Genomic DNA, 18,859 nt, shown 5'->3' with positions numbered 1-18,859 from the left:
GGGCCGGGTGAGGCGTTCCACTAATAAGCCCCCGCTTCCCAGGAACCAGGCTTGCGCAGTCGGGCGAAAGTCAAGGGCAAGGGTGCTCACCAGACCTGACCCCGCCAGCCCAGTGACGTTTGAGCTTCCCAGGCTGGGCGCCTTGTTTCACTGCGGGACAGCGTCCGTAGCGCGATTGGATTATTGGCCCGCAACGCAATGCCCTGGGATATCCGTATTCAGTTCAGGCCCTGGTCGTTGCATTTGCCCACACTTTCCAGGTGCTTACAATTGCCCCTCGTTCGTTGCGTTGTTGCTCACTACTCCGACGATCTGCGTCGTTGATTTCCATTTACGAGGGCATCGCCTCGGTTTTATTCGCTCCTCGATCTCGACCGTGGGATTGCGACAGCGTATCACCAATCAAGGCCCGCTGCGCCGCGTAAACTTGGCATATCGGAACGAGTAACCGGCTTGCCCGATCTCAAACCAACGCCGCTTGGGATTGGAAATACGGTCACCGACACCCAGTTGTTGCCGTGGTTTTGGGGGCTTGGGCTTGTTTTTCCTGGCGTTTTCTGCCTAGGTGGCCATCGTGCCGGTGCCGAGACGTGCAATTTATTCAACTTATTTAGCATACTGGAGAATCCTCCTTCTGTAGAATTCATTACCACCCTACCCAGAGACTTCCGAGTCCAGGCTATAGTGCTACAATACCACCTAAAGGCTCTCCTACTCCGTGGGCATATCCATCCCCTAGCTCTGGGTCTCCCACGGATAGAGTTTTGCCCACGATCCTCTACTCGTTTGGAAGTCCGATTCCTTCGAAACTCGACCCTACATCAAGGCTACCTGCCCCGTCCCTCTCTCTGCTTTGCGCCGCGGTTGACCGCCATCTCGCATCCCATGCGTCAATGCTGCCTCCGCCTCCTGCACCCGGACGCCACCCATCTCACCTCGCTATTCTCGCACTAGATTTCCATCTCGACTAACCGACGGCATCGACAACAGGAGCTGCGTGTGCGTCGAGCTTTCGGCCCCCAATCTGCAACAGGCGCCAAAATGCAGTCCGTGTCTCGACAGTTTGGCAAGCTCTGGAGTAAAGGCCCCGGAGACAATGCCAAGTTTTCGGTCCTCATCAACGACTACGAGGATGCGGACAAAGTCCTGGCGCAGGTACGGAGTACTTACTTTGGTTCTCCAAATCTGTCTTTGCGCGCCTATCACGGCCATCGGCACTGTCACCGCCGCTAACATTGCTACCGCATAGATTATTGACAACGCAAAACTGTGGAGGGATTCGTGGGGCGCCGTGGTCGACAGCCAGCTCCAGATCGTCACCGAATATGACAACCTTTACGACCCAATTGTCGGCGCATCTGACGGCCATGGGCGCGTCCTCTCCCAGACACCGCAGCTGCAGCTCGAGCGCACATTCAAGCTCAAGGAGGCCTACGCTGAGCTGAGGACCGAGCTGAATGGCGAGGTAGCCATGATTGAGGAACGCATCGTCAAGCCCGCCATAGAAGCTCGCGACTGCATTGCGCCAATCCGCAAAACCATCAAGAAGCGCGAGAACAAGAGAGTGGACTACGAAAAGCTACAAGACAAGGCCACCAAGCTACAGAGGAAGGGCAGCCGGACTCCCAAAGAGGACGCCGCGCTAGCAAAGGCCGAGGACGATTCCGCCCGTGCCGCTGATGTAAGGACCGCGGAGCCGTCGTCGCCATGCAATGTCCCTAAACACAACTGAATCCGTGAATAGGAATTTGGAATCGCCGATGAGCATCTCCGCGAGACCCTGCCCCCGATTATTACTGCAACTTTCAGTCTAATACCGCCTCTGCTGTCCGGTCTGGTTCTCATCCAGAACCGGCTGCTAGGATTGTATTACACCACCTTACACGGCTACTGTCAAGAGTTCGGATTTCCCTCGCCGCCCCCGCCAATGTCCGAAGTGGTTGCAACCTGGAACGGCTCCTTCAAGGCCACTCAAAGCCGGGTCGAATCTATCAGCTTCATAGCTCGCGGGAAGGCGGCGCATCAGCCCATGGGCAAGGCCCCCAGCGAAGCGCCGTCCCGAAAGCCCACGATTCCCAATAACGGGATTCAGCGCGTCTCGTCGGGGCTGATACCTAGCGCTGGCAGCGGGCCCCAGGCGCGAACAATGCGCGTGCCCTCGATGAACAACTCACAACGGCTGCCTACTCCCGAGCCATCGCCGCAGATGCAGCAAAGCCCGTCGCCGACGGTCAAGCGGCCCGAGTGGCTCTCTCCCACTGACTTCACCACTGCCACCATCCTCGGCGGGGCTCCCGTGGACCGCACTAGGAAGGACTGGTCGCCCGGCGCGTCCCCTAACACGCTGCGGCCCCAGGGAAGCAGCTACTTCAACAACCGCGACCAGCGCCCGTCGTCAGCGTCGACTGAGGCATCCTTCGCCTCTTCTTACACGTCACAGGGCTTCGCCAAGAAGAGGCCGCCGCCGCCGCCGCCTCCGAAGAAGCGGGCTCCCGAGGAGTGGGTCGTCGCGCTGTACCCGTTCGCCGGCCAGGGCGCGGGCGACCTCTCGTTCGACGAGGGCGACAGGATCAAGATCGTCAAGAAGACGGACACGGATCAGGACTGGTGGGAGGGCGAATTCCAGGGCAGGAAGGGGAGCTTCCCCGCGAACTACTGCAAGCCCCTGTGAAGAAAGAGGGGGGAGGGCAAGATTTTAATACGACGCGACACACACCCACATACCACCCTGGCAATTCAGATTAGCGGCTGCGCCACTATCGGTCCGGACCAAGGACGTCGAGAATGTTGCCAACATATGCTTTGATGTTGATGACGATGGAGATATAAGAGAGGAGCGACGTCTATTTCCGCGCGATAATGACTTTCTGCGTTCCAGCTTTCGTGCGGCGCACGGCATGTACACAGCGTATATGGCTTAGACGACTTTCGGAGAAGGGGAAAAGGAAAAGAAATTTGGATGAAGCCCAACAACCAAGGGATCTGAAAAGGGGGTGTTAGCCATCCCCTTCCTATTTTCTACCCCTTGACACAGTCCTTGAACGATTCTTTTTTATTATTTACTTTATTTCTTACATCTTTCTCCTCTTTTTAATATTCCTTTTGGGAGAAGCGGCAAGGTCGACGGATATCTGACTCTTGTGCGTGGCTGTTGCTATAGGCAACATTAAAAAAAAAAAAAAAGGAGGGTTTTCCTTCCTTGCTTGAACGCCGTCACATGGATAAGACGGGGGGTTGGAAGAAGAAGCCTGGGAACGACATGAAGATATTTTTGCTTTATTTTCTTTCCATCTAGCTCTTCGGATTGGCTGTCATGAACTGCTGCCGGAAAATATTCTCCATGTCATAGAAGTGTTGGCTTTCTCGTGATGCTCATGTATTTAGTTAGGTACCAACCTATCTTGGTAGGTTAAGGCAAGCAGCGCAGTGCTTAAAGATACGATCGACGGCCGATACGAGATAGATGGTTGGATATCTGACTTATGTCTCTTTACTTGGCAACTATTAGAATAGCAATGCAGTGTGAACTTTTTTACAAACTTCATCTAGTCGGTGTCAACTCCTGTCCGTTTTATGTTTATCTACTTGAGGGAGTTTCAGTGTCTATATGGTCCCTTGAGAGCTCAACTAAATCTTCTTAACAGATGAATTCTCAAGATCAACACTGCGGAGAGCTATTTATCTACCCTAGGTGCCTAGTTGCCGTATCTACTTGAGGAAGAGAGAAATTGTTGCAGTGTCTGTATAGCACCTGAACAGCTACAACCGGTCCCCTTACTGCGTTAGACAACCGCCTGAGATATGAGCCCCGTGAATGGCCATCTATCTATTCAGACAGCCATTTGCGTTGAGCTGACAGCTGTCGACAATGCCATGGTGCAAAGTTTGGCGTGTAAGGTTTTGGAGGCTCAATGGTTCGAGTGCCCGGCTCCTTTGGGGGTACATGTGTTCGACATAACATGTGCAAAGAGAGCTCTTCTCGAAGGGAGCTGGTCTCCGCATTTGCGGCATTTTGTTCGTGAGTTGTCACCGGGCATAGCAAAATAAGCGGGATCGGCTACATTCTCTACCTCCTGGTTCTCGATCTCTCCTTCGGTCTAGACACCACTTTGATCTGCACAAGCTCGTATCACCCCGACTGGCGCCGTTGGAAAGCCCTGGAATATACCCACCGCCCTGATAGCTGCCATGGCCGGCTGGCCCTTTCTTTATCTGCGAGAATGTGGGAAGGCCCTCGTCAACTATAGTAACGCGTCTGCCTCTACTCCTAATAAACACACAAGGATTCGGAAATTCGAGGGGCAAGTGTTGAGTTTTTCTCAACATTACAATAAGATCTCCTCGAGCGAGAGCAACTTGTGCGGTTATCTTCTCTCATGTAGACGGGATTCCATGGAACAGCACGCTAGAGGAGATACCAGGCATGAAGCGAGAATTTAGTCCACAGAGGCATATTTTGAGTACACAGGTACATCGCACAAAATCTATCGCATCGGGACATCATATATAGGAATGTATGCGGGAGATACCATACAAATATTAGTTCCTGGCGGCAGCTATCTAGTTGCTTAGTGAATTTTTAGTCTCTCGAAATACATTCCTCCTGCAAATCCGCACTCGGAGATATTTTGAGCACAGGGGCGCGTATTATATAACATTGCCTGTTGAGTGTCCGAGACTGACGGGGTGAATGGGAGTTGCTGAAATTCTCCAGTGTGCTCCTTTGCGCCAGCCTCAGACACTTAGCAAGATCTCGTAAAGGAGCACAGATCTTACTGAGTGTCCAAGGCTACGTCTACCTATGCTCTTGATAGAATAGACAAGACACAAAGGTCAAGCAGGGACTTCCACAGTAGGATCTATCACCAAAGGAAAATGGCTTATATTCGTCACCACGACGCACACACTAGGAACACAGTTGAGCATTTGCCGGTGCAGCAGCGAAAACAGGAGAGACCATGTATATGTTAGTTTGTATCGTACCTATCTAGTTGCCTAGTGAATCTTCCTCCCTCGCGAAATATATGCCTGCAAATCCACGCTCACGGTAAAGAGCAGCGAGGAGCGCTGTCGAGGCCATAACTGTCACTGTTGTTGGTTGACTGAAGCCGGGAAGAGGAGACTGGAGGGGAAACGCACGGCGAGAAAGACGAGAGAGATAGATGAAGAAAACAAGAACAAAAGTCGCAAACGTCATGTTCTACGTCAGCGTCCACGTCCTCGTCGCGCCACGGAGCAATTGACCAGCGCGTCGATGGCCGTCGGCGTGCCCTGCATGTTCGTGTAATTCCAGACCCACGTCACGGTCTCGTCGATCTTGTACAGCTGGATGCTAAAGGTATTTTGAGCACACGTGCCCATATCATATAAATAATATTTCGTCTGCTCAAGGAGGCAATGCTCAAGCAGAGACTTCCACATTAGATTTATCACAAAAGTGGAATGGCTTATACTCATAACCATGCACACATTAAAGGTAAATTATGTAAAAGCCATCACATCGTGATGTCATGCAGAGGAGTAGACGGGAGACCCCATGTATATATTTGTGTCGGCAGCAACTGAATGAATGTTCTCCCTCCCAAAACATATGCCAGCAATGAACGTCCATGTCGTCCGGAGTCAAGAAAGGGTATCAAGTAAAGTTCCAAGCCACTCTGACGCTCCGCCAATGCATGCAAATGAAATACCAAGGCGAAGAACACAGCCGGTGAGGCCTCGAATTATATATTTGTGTCGGCAGCAACTAACTGAATATCCCCCCTCCCAAAATACATGTCAGAAAATCCACGCTCAAGGTGTCCAGAGTCTAAGGATGGGTATCAAGAAAAGTTCCAAGCCGTTTATGAAATGAAATACTCAGGCAAGAACACAGTCGGTGAGGCCTCAAATCGAAATAGCGCTCTTAGCGTTTGACGCAAGCAGGCCCTCACGGTTGTGCTTGACTTTTTCCTTTCCCTTGGACACTCCAAAATCCAGTCCCTGTGCGATGGGCTGGCCGAGCGTGATGTAGTCACCGCCTGATGCCTCCAGAGACATCGGCGTAACTGGGCCAGGGCTGCCCAACGGCGCGAGTCGTGGCGACACTGGCTTATGTAAATCGAAGAATGAGCTGCCCTGGTTTGTTGACGTGCTCGCAAGTATCGAAGTTTGCGTGACCATATCCAGCTTATATTGGATCAGGCGCCGCTGAACCTCCGACCCAGACCGAGTGTGGGTGATTTGACGCGGACGCTGGATCTGTGGTTCTGCCTGCGAAGTTCCTCCCGGCCTCATCATCTGATGGCGCATTTGACGTGCGCGCTGGCGGCGTTCCCAATTGTTGGGGTAGTATTTACCCAGGGGGAGGCCAGAGTTTTCATGCGTACCAGTTGGGAGGTACGATGACAACGGAGTACTGGTGTCATCCATCGTGCCTGTTGCGACAGGGGCTGAGAACGGAAACGATTCAACACCGGTCATGGGTTCGTCGTTGAAGTTAAATTCCGATGGCTCGAGTTGCTGAAAGGCCCCAGTGCTGTCCATTACTAGATCTTTCTGAGGGTCCGGGACTGGCGAGGCGAATGACTCTTGCTCAAACGGATGCAACTTTCTGATACGGGACTCGGGGTCTTCATGACGGGGAAAGTATGCGCTGTGTAAAAGACTGGGTCAGCAAGTCAAGGCCTTGGGAGGGCATATATAGCTGCTGGTGTGTCAGGAGGTACGTACCCTGGAATATCACCACGTGCCGACAATGGCTCAATAGGCGTCTCGACACCTCCGCTGGCGCGGCGGAAGGCGGGCATTTCAATATCAATCGGCTTAGATCGGCTAAGACCGTTGTCTGGGTCTGAGCGGTTGGCCTGGAACGGATCATTCGAGCTAGTGTCCGGCCCTGGTAAACGGTTCAAGAGTCAGCATTGCCGGACGTTAAATGACCTGAATGACAAGAACTTAAACCGCAGGGCTATGACGCAGCGGTCTGCAAGCATGGGCCGTTACAGGCCAGTTAAGGTTCGTAGAGGAGGCGGCGGCACTCGAGCTGGCATCCCAACGCCTCCGCCTAGTGAGGAGTCCGGCGAAGGCTGCTGGGCCCATGGGGATGGTGCTCCAACTGGGGGGTGGGGAGGCAAAAGGGGGAATCCCAGGCGCCTTGTGGTCTGGGGAAGATGCGGAACTAGACCCCGGACCCAGCAGATGCATGTCTCACTAGAAGAGTAGCGCTGGAGCTGTGCTATGAAATGATGATCCAAGCCACGAAGACTGCTCGGCCAGTCAGAAATGACGAGCAGACCCGAGCCGCACAACGTCATGGGCAGAAAAGCATATGCGAGACGTGAGCTTGCTGGAAAAAGGGAAAAAGTGTAAAACAAGGCAGAGGGCAGATGAGCGGCAGACACGAAGGGAAATAAGCTTCACGTACCCTTGTTCTTGGACTTGTCACTAAAGGACTGAGCAGCAAGCGCGGCTGCCAATGAAGACTCTATTGACGAGAAACCAGCCGCAGTCTCGCCGAATAGAGATGCCATGGGGACGCGTCCCTTGATCGGAGTGTTGCCAGGCGAGAAGGGGAAGTGCTCATCGGCACCAGAGCCCGAACTGAACGACTCCCAGGACTTGATAGACTCGTTTGAGTCAGTGCGAGTGTGTGCGCGGCGTGGGAAATGGCGACGGCCCTTGGTGGGCGTGACAGAGCAGACGCGTCCGTTAGTGTTATGGCTTGCCATCTTGACGTGCAACCGCGAGAAAAAGACGGGCTGATGACGCCAAACGAGGGTTGTATCGCACATACAGGGCTGCGTGGGAAAAAGGGTTGGAGGCTAGACAGACAAAACCCAGTCAAACTGGAGCCGGGAGAAGAAAAGAAGGTTGGCCGCACGTCTCGAAAAGTTAAGACGAGAAAAGGTCGAGTGTGCTGCGAGGTGGGAAATAAAAGGTAGAAGTTTTTGAGCCGGCAGCAGACGGAGCGAGACGGGATGGAAGTCCTGCCAGAAACCCAGAAACGGGTGGAAGGAGAGACACGGAGCGCCTTCCCCAGAGTCCTAGGTAACCGGACGAGAATGGAAGGCCTGGCCTCGGTCTGCTCAGCTTGGGACCGGGCGCCGGGAGAGGGTGAGTGACTTGTCCAGGTCGAGATAAGGTGATGATGATGTCGTGCCCGTTAGCCCCTCGAGAACGCTCTTGCCGTGTTGAGGATATTGCCGAGGCGTGGGCACCGCGGGTACGCGCTCGTCGTGAGCAGGTCGGCTCTGTGTTTCTATCGTCTAAGCTTTTTGCACGCCCAGTGACTAAGTGGCAGGAGATGTGATAAGCTATGTCGACCCGTCGTTCCTAGACCATATGCTAAACCCCACAAACACCTTTTAGATAGACTCTTTCTAGTTGAAGAAAGAAGCTCTAGAGATAACTGCCTTGTGTCTCTTGGGCTTCTCGAGTTGCGAGTTAGTTAAAGAAGCGAGGTGCATAGAGTCAAGCTTAACTCTGCAACTAGAGCTTAAAGCTCGAGCTCAGCCTGTGCCTGATACCGACCTGCAGCTACTGCAGGAGGGAGGTGAAGTTGGGAGCAGCAGCACTGTGGCAACGGAAACAAAGTCGTACTGTGTGTGAGACAGGCAGGTGGCGACAAGGCCGTAACGTATGGATGTTGAGACGAAATTGTCGGCAAACTTAAGATAGGTTCCTTCCCTCGACCAGCCATGCCCAAGTGTGTCCTCCTCCCTTTTCCCTTCCAACTCCGATGTCGAGGTTGAGGTCTCGATCCCAATCCACGTCCACGTCGAGCAGTCCTATTGTTTCAAGAGAGAGCAACCCGAGAAAGAAGAGGGTGGAGTCAAGTGACGACAGGCAATTAGAGCGACCACAAGACCTGCTAAAGGCTTGAGGTCAAAGCTCGGTAGCGGGAGAGGTGTTGAGATCCGAAAGCGGTGGGGGAATATCAACTTTGAAGCGCAACAACCCACCTAGGTAGGTGCCTGTTCGGGACCGTCAACGTGGGCGGCTGTCAAGAGAATCCACACCTTGGGTTCTCGAAAGTTGAGACGCGTGGCAAGCTCCAGTATAGACCCGTTAAGGTTCGGGCTTAGGGGCGAGGTGGGTAAAGGCAGGTAGGAAGTTGAAGGTCAACGCGCCAAGTCGCCATAGACAGGTCCTTCCTCCTACCGGCCTGCGCAGCCGCGATCTGGAGCACCGCACACACCTGAAGGAGAAGCTGCCAGGCGCGTCATGGAGATCGAGACTATGCCGGGGTCTGGGATGGCGATGGAGTTGGAGATGGTGCTAGGGCTTGGGTGCGATGGACGAGGTTCGAGCGGCGTGACAGGAAACAAACCGTGAGGTCGTAGATGTTCTAAAATTATAGAAAAAAGAAGACGGAACCCGAGACCGAAGCCACCTAGCCAGCCCTGGGGTTCTATGTTCCCGGGGTCGTCTTTGTCTTTCAACTTCCAGACTCTCCCACTCCTTCCAAGCCGGCTGACGGATTAGCGAAAGGCACGTACCAGGATCGCTCTCGTCGTGACCTGGTTGGGAGCCCAGCAAGAGACCCTTCTCCTGCCACTCACTGCTCCACTCCTCCTCCAATTCACTCCGACCTTGGAGTGCTGGAGTGCCGGGGCCCCCTCGCTCCTGTGGACGGGAGAGACCCTGATGGTTGAGTGTGACATTGGGGTCTCAATGCCAGCTTGTTCTTCCTCTGGCATCCCTGCCCGGGCCCTGGACTTGCCTAACCAAGGTTCTAGTTTAGAGACTGCCTGGGGTACACCTTCCCTAATGTTTTTTTTCTTCTTTTTTTCTTTGATGGCTTGATTCGTCACCGCCTATGTTTTCCATGGCATGTGGGGATCGCTTCGTTCTACAGTATACAGTGTAACGCTCTGCCCTACACTAGGAGTTTACTTGGGCATCGCTAGGGCGGTAAGCGAGCGTTGAATGCAAAGGCCCGGATCTGCGCAAATGGTACAGCGGATAGCCAGCCTGAATCCCATGCGCTGATTGTTATTCCAGCCAGGGTAATTCATATGTGCTAAAGTACTAAAGCCACTAAGGTAGGCCCCACAGCAGGGATGGGACTCCCGTCTTGGGGGAGGGGGGCCGTGACAGGGAAAGGGAAAAGGAATCCAACATGGGACTTTTTTCCAATTCCGATGGTGGGAGGCCGACAACAACTTACAAGGAGGCTTGCCTGGGTGCGTTGTGGCGCCTTGGAGGGTGCTGCAGCGAATGTGACGACGGGCGCTTCTAGGGGCGCGGCAGGGGTTTAGGTTGAGCCCCAAGCAAGCCATCAAACCTTCCTCCCGATCTACCAACCCCGTACTGTCCGCACATACGCAGTAGACCCAGGTCATCCCTCTACGGACGATCCCAAGCCCGACGGATCAATGAGAGATGACGGACGGGTGACTGTTCGAGTGTCTGAAATTCTACATCCAAGATATCTGCTCTGCCTCTGCTCTGCCTCTGCTCTGAATTGGAGGGGTCGATGGCGTTGCCGATCGCTGCACAACTCGTACAACCAGGGTGGGTACCTGAATGCGGCAGAGGCAGCAGCAGCAAGCCACAAACGAGAAAAGAAAGAATCACAAAGGAAAAAGAAGGATAAGAAAAAACAACTGGGGGTCCCCGTCCCCGTCCATTCAGGTATGGCTGTGGGAGGTCATTTTCCAATCTGGGTCCGTCCCGCATATGCCGTCCCAACCATATAGGTTTCAGGTTTGGCACGTTTGTCACTGGCATGGCATGGCATCCATAGCATGGCAGCATGGCGGCATGGCGGCATGGCCTGTGGCATATGGCAGATGGCACGAGAAGTGAGTATACGCAGGAGCGCAGAGAGCGGTGGCAGCGGTAGCAGTAGCAGTAGCAGCAACAGCAATACCGTTTGCCTCTTTTCTTCTTTCCCCTCCCCGCTTGAGGTTCAGGAGAGAACAGTTGCATTGCCAAGCAATGCTCGCACTACAATGGCTCGATGGTGGTGCGAGAAGGTTGGAAAATTCTAGCGCGCTAGATGACCCGGGATATCCTACTACCTTGCCTGCCCTACTAAAAGAAATACGAAGCCGTGCGAGCCGCTCAATGGCCTCATGCCCCGCCCTACAAGATCGCTGTTTGCCGTATGGAAAAAGCGAGCGACATATCGCCACCTACCTACCTGCCTGCCTGTCCGTCGTGGTAGCAACGCAAGGTAGGTTCTTTGGTTGGGTTGGGTTACTCCCTCCCGGCTTGCGCACACCGTCTTTCTCTGTCAAGACTTCGACAAGGTGAACGCACACGCAATAAGCAGCTAGGCCTGGCGGGCAGTTCCTGGCGGGCAGTTCCTGGCGCGTAGGGCGGATGCCTGATTTAGTTATTATCCACGGGAGTTATACCGAGAATCTGGGTTCGCACAAATGCCATTCCCCTTTCCTAACAACTCCGTGGCTGTCTACGACCGAGCCCGGCGCGGCAGACGCATCCTCTGCCGAGCGCCTTCATTATGCGTATCTGCTGCTGCGAAGTCGACGCTCGGTGGCTGCCCGGGGGTGCCGCCTGTTGGTTGCACGACAGCCAGCCTCCAAACCCTGGCGACCAACCGGTAATTTCCCATTTACATATGCTGCAAGCATTTCCTACGTGTACATACACAACGTATCGTGACTTCTGAGAGGAAGCAGATAGTGGTGCGATTTTAGCGTGTGGCGTTTGCTGCCGATCGTGATGTGTTCAGGTCGAAAGCTGTCTCTGGCTGCGACAGGGAAGTGTGCGTGTCGTTTGCAACAGGCGGCCTGTGCAAGTTTGTCTCTTGTCTACGAGTACCTATCCGAACCTACCGAAGGAGCATCGAGTCAGGTAAAACCCAGGGACGAAAAAACGAGAAACGATGCCGTCGGAGGCTCAGCCGCCAGCCCGCGTTCCCGCTGATCCTGTCCGCTGCCGGTATGTTACACCAGAGATACCGGTCATGTTTTTATCTATCCAATTCGTCTGCTGAGCATGATCGGGAACGTTGGTGGCGCGCGGGCTGTTGGGAGTGGGCCGTTATCAGCCGGATGATCACCTGGCTGGGCTCCCTAGGGAAATATGGCGTCTCTCTGCCTTGGTACCGCTTTTTAGTCTTCTCAGGGAATGTGTAATTTGAGCTAGACTCTATAGCTAGTAAGTTAGGTTGCTGCCAGCTACAATGAAATCTCGAAGGCATTCCAGCGAGGCACTTTTGCACTTGGGAGCGAGCAGCATTTCGATGGGCTCTCATGACAAGCGAGCAGGGGAGATTTGAATCTCATGGCTCCACCCACGGGAGCTGCGGTATCTTTAACAGGGGGTTCTCCAAATCAACAGGGATTCATGCCACAGTGGATCTGCAGAGCTCTTGGCGGATACATAGGGTCTGACGTCATATTCAACGGCCTGTAACACTGGGACGGAGCGGATGGGGAAGCCCATAAGTCATGAAAGTTATGGGACTTTGCCTCGACTAACAAATGAAATGGAAGATTTACATTGCTTGATATTTGCTTGCAACAGGTGACTGCATTGGATATTGGGCTCATTTTTTTCAGGATATGATGATGGGAATTCCACAATACATAGCAAGGGTGTTCGCGGAAGGAAGGAAAATACATTCATTCGACGCTAACACGATTTTGTGGAGGCTGCTCCGTAGGGATCAACTTGGGAGATCCACAGCTAGCCCAACGACACAGCAACTTACACGTCCGCAACTCAACCTACTTACAAACGGCAAACGGACACCAAGGGATCGGAACGGTAGGAAAGTGTCGTGCTAACCCAAAGTGCGTACCTACTGTTAGTGCCGTACTACGGACAAAACCTCGGCGTTTCAGGCTTCGAGATCGGCCAGCGGGCCGTTGACTTTGGCTAAGGTAGTGGGTATTGCTCTTGCCCAAAGTCGCATCGCAGAGCTAGAGCATGGCTCGAGAAGAAATAATGGAGGAGTTACGATTATAGTACCATTCAGTGCAATAATCATCCTTGGATCTCGTTGACTTCTACGCCCGAAATCCGTCAGGGTCCTGTTACCGACCAACTCGTACGCAAGCACATGCCACAAGTAAATGTCGATGTATCAAGACGTGCGGGGCTCGCGCCGTTGTGTTGTGGGTAAATGAATTTCCCGGATATGACCTGGCTAGTCGATCTACTATTTTGTAGACGTAGACAACCGAGAGCGTCGTCAACAAGCTAATAACCACGGTAGTATAGCATACCTATGCATCCTTCCTCCAAGCCAAGTTCCAGTTGTCTCCGAAAAGGGTATCATGTTATTCAGCGACCATGTGCCATCTTGCCGTGGAAATTACGCCGCCCGTAACGCCAAACCATGCCGAATGTCCATCGTCGGAGTTCCTCTTCCATATGCCCGTGAGGTTGACCAGGACGGGTCCAGGCCTCGTCAGTGGCATCTAGGCGTAGGGTTCCATGTTCATATCCGCGCGGCCAGTAAACTGGCTACGTCTCGCGAAGCAACAGCAGTTCATGAAGCGGGCTTGATAGCCGACCGAGTTAAGGGTATGCAGAATGGCATTGATCATGTCAAGCCAGACGCCAGGCTTCTGTCTAGAATCGACAGCGAACATATACCCCTTATATCGATTTTTTAGCTCTAGTCTGCGATTTGTGCGAGGGGTCAGGCAAAAACCTACGGCAGCAAAGATACCAAACAGAACCCAGCCTAAAATAGCGATAACTGCACAGAGCGCCGCAGTCCCCTCGCCTGTCACCCCCCGCCGCAAGGGAGGGACGGCCAGTAAGGCTGCCGACAGGAAGCTCACGGTGCCAACCATCAAGGCATAATACTAGGCACGGTGAGCGGGATTAGCTACTTTCAAAGCTGGCCGAAAAGACTGATGACATACCCATCTCCCATCCACATATGGCTGGCGGGTGCCAACGTCCAAGCCGTAGGTGATCAGAATTCCCGCCGCCACGAGCATCTGAAACCCATGGTAGGCGGAGAGAATATATTGGGCCTTTTTCGGTTCCATTAGGACGGTGTCGCTTGTTGTGTCTAGCGCCTGCTAGCTTGGTAATCGGGAAATAGCTTGCGCTGTGGGAGGAATGGTGGTGTCTAGATTGTTGTTTAGAGGCGAAATCTGCTGTTTGGCGAATTGGGCGGTTTTTATAGACGACTAGGTACTCTCATAAACATGAGTGGTGGGTGGTTAAGGTAATCGTCTCGAACCGACCAAGGCAAACAAAAAAAATGGCAGCTTGTGCTTGTCGCGTGGACTGCGTCCCAACTTGAGCTCAGCTGGAGCAGGTGGCCGGGAACGACACACGACGTGTGTCGCAGATATAGAATGTGAAGCGCAATATTTGCTGCCAAAAAGTTTCAAGTCTGCCACTTCATCTAGATAGAACATCGTGAGTGTAGTCGCCGATGACGTAATTGAGGTAGTGGGTGGTGGTAACTGGCAAGAGGCAGTCGCGCCTGCCGATAAAGCACCGCCAAATCTGATAGCAGGGTTTGCCAAGCCTAACCTAGGTTGATGCACGGGCACTCTCTCCTGATTTCAGTACCTCTTTCCTGCCTGATCTTATCTTCACTTATCTGTTTCCTGAAACTCAATCTTGCCCGACTAGCAAAACGCAGGTCGCTACTTCCATTGTTACAGCGCTGCTTTTCGGCTTTTTGCCAGCGTGATGCGTGGAACCGCTGCGTGTCTTCGAGACCAATGAGTGGCATCCACCCGTGATTCCCTTCAACACACCAAGTCCTCGTCCACCAATACCGCCAATGCACGCGTCGTGTCATTGGGGCCATGGATGGCCCCCATTTTGGGATTCATCCGTTTATCCGAATGGCTGGGTGGTATCTGGGTCCGCCCCGCAAGTTTCAACGGCTACCAGACCCGGACCCTCTTGTCGCTCGCTCGTTTCGAGTACCTAAGCAGGACCGGACACTGTGAGAGGACGAGGGCATAAGATTCGCCAGAACCATGCTGCAAGTCACAACCGCTCCACTGCGGCCCGATGAACGCAACTCCTCCTTGGGAGCAGGGCACTGGGCAGGGCTACGATGTTTGGGATAACCCCTCTCGTTACCCGACAAAAGGGTAACACCCCTGGTACGGATTTGTTTCAAGACAGCCATCACCCCCGGCACCCTCGAGCTTGAAGCCAAGACGATGTCAACCTGGGGCCTGGATCCTTTCCACACATCTTCCACCAACGGTAGCCGCATTCAAAATGGATTAACTATCGATTATCGACGAGATCACGTAGCGCTCATCAACACGTTCGAGGGTTTAAAAGCCTATGGTGTTTGGGAACAACCACTTCGCAAATCCCTGTCTACGACTACCTCCAGCGCCGGGTTCTACTCGGCAGCGATTGTACGCTTCACGATCCGTGACAGGTCCAGCCTTGTCGTCGAGGATGCCTGCAGCTCTGCTTTCAGCCGTATGGCAGATTGTCCCCCCACCAACTATCACCGAACTGCGGGCTCCCGAATAAGCTGCTAGACTACTAGGCGTTCTCGGTACAACCTTTCACACCGCTTACGTCCGTTTCCTCGAAGTTTTAGACCGGCCGAACATGGGAAAACGGCCTAGCCTTGCGATGTGGTCAAGGTAGTCGATTGTGCCGGTTCTGAGTCGAACATACCTCTCTGATCAGGGGTTTCTTCGTCCCGTGAAGACTGTCTGGTCTCAGTTAGGAAAACTCGGCACTTATGCTTCTCCGAGAAGGAAGTCGGTTTCTTGTTTGGGCGATATTGATGGCTGTTGTGGACCTTGGATTTTGCCAGATTGCCCGTCTCGAGGCTCAATTTGACAATGTGACAGCATGGCGCCGTGGTCTAGAACCAAGCCGGCGCCATATTCATGTTGTGGACATACAGCCTTCTCCTCAAGCGCCAATAGTATCGTTGCTCTGGCGAACCGGGCGTCGATGGAAGAGATCCCGGTCATGCGTGGCTCTGAGGCTCTGCCAAACTGCAGCTCGGGCCCCATAACATAAAGGATCCAGTCATCCTAGCAAAGTTTCCCCGAGGGCTTCGGTTGCCCAAAATGCGAGAAGATACATCAATAACTCCCCCAGACCGAGACTTTTAGACGCTACAATGATGATGTGAGTTTCGTTGACAGTGAGCGCGGCCTATGTCGCAAGGCTAACGACGGTGACCACCGAAGACCTCCAGTTGGACAAGGCTCCCGACGGCAATGCTACACCCACGTCGCCGATCGATCCGAATCAAGTCGAGTCACCGCCAAAGGATTCTATCCACCGAAGAACGAATTAGAAACGCTTCCACCGTTCAATTTAACGTCGCCAACCTTCCACCAACCCTGCTTGTGTTGAGTTGGTCCGCTGGTGCGCGAGAGCGGCCTCTTCGGCAGCATGCTACTATTCGACGGTATGCTACAGGCAGACGAGGATTTTGGCTGAAAGGGGATTTTACAAGCCAGTGTGAACATTTAGGACCCTGTTGGGCATTTACGACCCTGTTGGGATTATTATTTTGGAAGTTTGGGAATTTCCAAGTCACGGGCCTCATCTAGTTTCCGGATGCGACTTTGGCGCGCGAGCAAGAGGTCCCATGACTTTTGTGTGCTGCGGGCAGATTTGTGGTACACACCCCATCTCGGCCTACCAAACCCTTGGATCGATTCGGCCTCCGCACCGGCCACTGCGACGTCATTAATTCCATGGCGAAAGAAATTAGGATCCGAGGGGGGTTTACAAGCTCGCTCCCTCGAGGTAAGGAAAGAGCGAATTACCAGAATCAAGTCTTGATTCTGAGCACGTCAAGAATTAGTGATTATCCTGCTGACACATGCTGAAAATCCGCAGCTGTCGAACGCCCTGATCTGTCGCCCATTGGCCCCGTTGACTAGCCCGTTTCCCGGCATCTGTTACATCAGCTTGGTAACCCAGCCACGGGCAACCCGCATGTCCTCAAACTCGATACACATTGTCGGTATTAAACAAACAAACATACAAATCCCTTTACCCGTCGGCAGCTCGAGGCGGCGGGTTACCCTCGAGCTTCCAGGTCTCCAGCCCCATCGAGGCTCGTATATGCCAGACTATACTGCCTCCTCGGAAACTGCCTAGTTGACCGAGAATCACTCGGTCCGGATATTATGGCCCAGAAAATGACCGCACTACTCGGTGAACTCACCGCGCGCTCTAATGGGTTCGGGCAGTGCGCTGGAGGCACGGGGCGCCAATGCGTCGCCACGGCCTACCTCACTCTTTCGTCCTCGACGAGATATCTGGCCATTCAGTTGGTTTCCTCACTGCCGCCCTGAGATTTGTTACGCGACGCCTTGATCCTGGATGGCGCAGAGATGTTTGTTCAGGGGCGAGGGAGGACATGCTATCCGCTTCGAATTCCAGATCGCACATTTGCGCGCTGGTCCCAGCCGACTTACATCGCCCGTCTAGATTTTACATTGAGTCACAGTTGTGGGATTTGGGCTTTCCCGGTGGCACTGTTGGAATTCGGATGGAATGGAAGTGAAGTCCTCAGTGCGCCTCGCCGAGGTGCACCAAGGCTCCTCGCTGCGGTTTTCCATTTTGACGCAACTCTCGAAGATAAATAGATAGCGAGCCTCTAACTATTGTCTTTTCTCCTTCATCTCTCCATCCTCTTCTCCTTCATCTCCATCATCTCCTGCTTCGTGGATTTCGCCGATCTACTTGATACTTTTCAAGTCTTCTTCGCCAACTCAGACACAGTCTACTTCGGCAGACAGTCGCAAGGCACAAAGATGTCTCCAGTAAGTCTCATTCCTGCTGAATCTTCTGGCCTCCATAATACTGACTTGGCTACTAGTCAAAGGGAAAAGGAACTTTCAAGCTCTGGCAATGCGTGAGGCGAGATCTTTTCTGTTGAATAGCATTGACGGGGACTGATAGAGGTTAATAGTGCCATTGCGACATGGTCAACTACTTCAGCACGAACTTGGTCTGCGTGGATTGCCACAAGGCTCCCTGCCGCAATTGCAGAAAAGAAAAGCACCGAAATCCGGATGATCCCCGCCCGTATTCTTCGAGCTCGAAATAGGGTTACGGCAAAACGGCAGCTGCCGTCCGCAACAAAGCGAGTGGGCGAAGTCGGCAGATTTGGGCAGAGGCCGCATGGGCGATTCCAGATTCCACATCAGCTGATCTTCTCGACACGTGGGGCTTCCCTTTTAGTTAACTTGGATTCTTTTTGGGTCGTGTTGTTTGGGATTTCGCTGGCTAGTTTAGCGTGGCTGAAGACGGAGAGACGCTTTTGGAAGACTTTTTGAGCTTATAGATCTGCTTCTTTCCTATTTTCGGACTCCAAAATACACTCTTTTTGGCGAATCTGACGCTCATCGTCTCTAATTAGCTGTGCTGATCTCTTTTTCTTTGTCTCTTTTTTTCTTCGTTTTCCCTTTCCTGTTTGAGGGGCAGCCTTTTTTTCTTCTTCTCGCCAGTCTTCTCACCATCTTCGCATCGAGCTCCTGCGGTCTTGCCAGTTGTGGCCGCCGGTCTTCCTGTTGCGTCTCCTTTCTCGACTTTACAATCTCCGGATCTCCCTTGTGGAGCTGCATGGCTTTCTCCAGGGCGGAATGGGTGGCTAAAGAGCGCGGTGCAAGGAGTGTTGGGATGGCGGAGCTTGGAAGCCTGGCTTGTGGCACCTCACCGGTATTCTCTCAACATCACCGGTCGGTCTGAAAGTACGGGGTCAAGTATTTGGAGACAACGGGCATCTTCCACAAGCCCGATCGGGCGTTTGGGAAGGTGGCTGAGCGACGGCTTCCGGATTGTGTGAGGCAAAGCGGAGCGTAAGAGGTTATACGCCTGACAGGCAGGCCTGTTGGGAATTATCCTCGCCTTACTCGGTGGAGGGGGGGAAGGGGGCCTTTGCCTCACGGGATTCAGGCTTAGATTTCTGGGTTTTTAG

General features: G+C 53.2%; 3 protein-coding genes across 3 annotated transcripts; 1 reads left to right on the top strand and 2 right to left on the bottom strand.

Annotated features, from left to right (window-relative positions):
• Positions 1 to 745: 745 nt before the first annotated feature.
• B0T26DRAFT_291591 (uncharacterized protein) lies at positions 746 to 2,683 on the top strand. The gene is made up of 3 exons (XM_060434187.1): positions 746 to 1,155; positions 1,250 to 1,681; positions 1,745 to 2,683. Exons 1-3 carry the CDS (start codon positions 1,042 to 1,044, stop codon positions 2,669 to 2,671), a joined length of 1,473 nt encoding a protein of 490 aa, XP_060296036.1. The 5' UTR covers positions 746 to 1,041; the 3' UTR covers positions 2,672 to 2,683.
• A 3,203-nt stretch (positions 2,684 to 5,886) lies between these two features.
• B0T26DRAFT_647419 (uncharacterized protein) lies at positions 5,887 to 6,866 on the bottom strand (the record flags this gene model as incomplete). The annotated part of the gene is made up of 2 exons (XM_060437893.1): positions 5,887 to 6,634; positions 6,712 to 6,866. Coding segments are annotated over 2 exons (903 nt in total), but the record flags the coding sequence as incomplete, so codon positions are not given.
• A 6,513-nt stretch (positions 6,867 to 13,379) lies between these two features.
• B0T26DRAFT_751319 (uncharacterized protein) lies at positions 13,380 to 13,961 on the bottom strand (the record flags this gene model as incomplete). The annotated part of the gene is made up of 3 exons (XM_060445363.1): positions 13,380 to 13,529; positions 13,620 to 13,772; positions 13,833 to 13,961. 3 exons carry the CDS (start codon positions 13,959 to 13,961, stop codon positions 13,380 to 13,382), a joined length of 432 nt encoding a protein of 143 aa, XP_060296034.1.
• Between the last annotated feature and the right edge of the window lie 4,898 nt (positions 13,962 to 18,859).

This window comes from Lasiosphaeria miniovina (genome assembly GCF_030549165.1).
Source record: "Lasiosphaeria miniovina strain SMH2392-1A chromosome Unknown B0T26scaffold_4, whole genome shotgun sequence".
Taxonomy (NCBI): Eukaryota; Fungi; Ascomycota; class Sordariomycetes; order Sordariales; family Lasiosphaeriaceae; genus Lasiosphaeria; species Lasiosphaeria miniovina.
The sequence above is the reverse complement of the archived record's forward strand: the minus strand, read 5'-3'. Positions and strand labels throughout refer to the sequence as shown.

Bases quoted from the DNA above. Each gene is read 5' to 3' on its own strand.
- B0T26DRAFT_291591 (XM_060434187.1), top strand. From the start codon at position 1,042: ATGCAGTCCGTGTCTCGACAGTTTGGCAAGCTCTGGAGTAAAGGCCCC. The intron at 1,156-1,249 runs GTACGGAGTACT...GCTACCGCATAG, and splicing joins CGGACAAAGTCCTGGCGCAG to ATTATTGACAACGCAAAACT. The intron at 1,682-1,744 runs GTAAGGACCGCG...ATCCGTGAATAG, and splicing joins ATTCCGCCCGTGCCGCTGAT to GAATTTGGAATCGCCGATGA.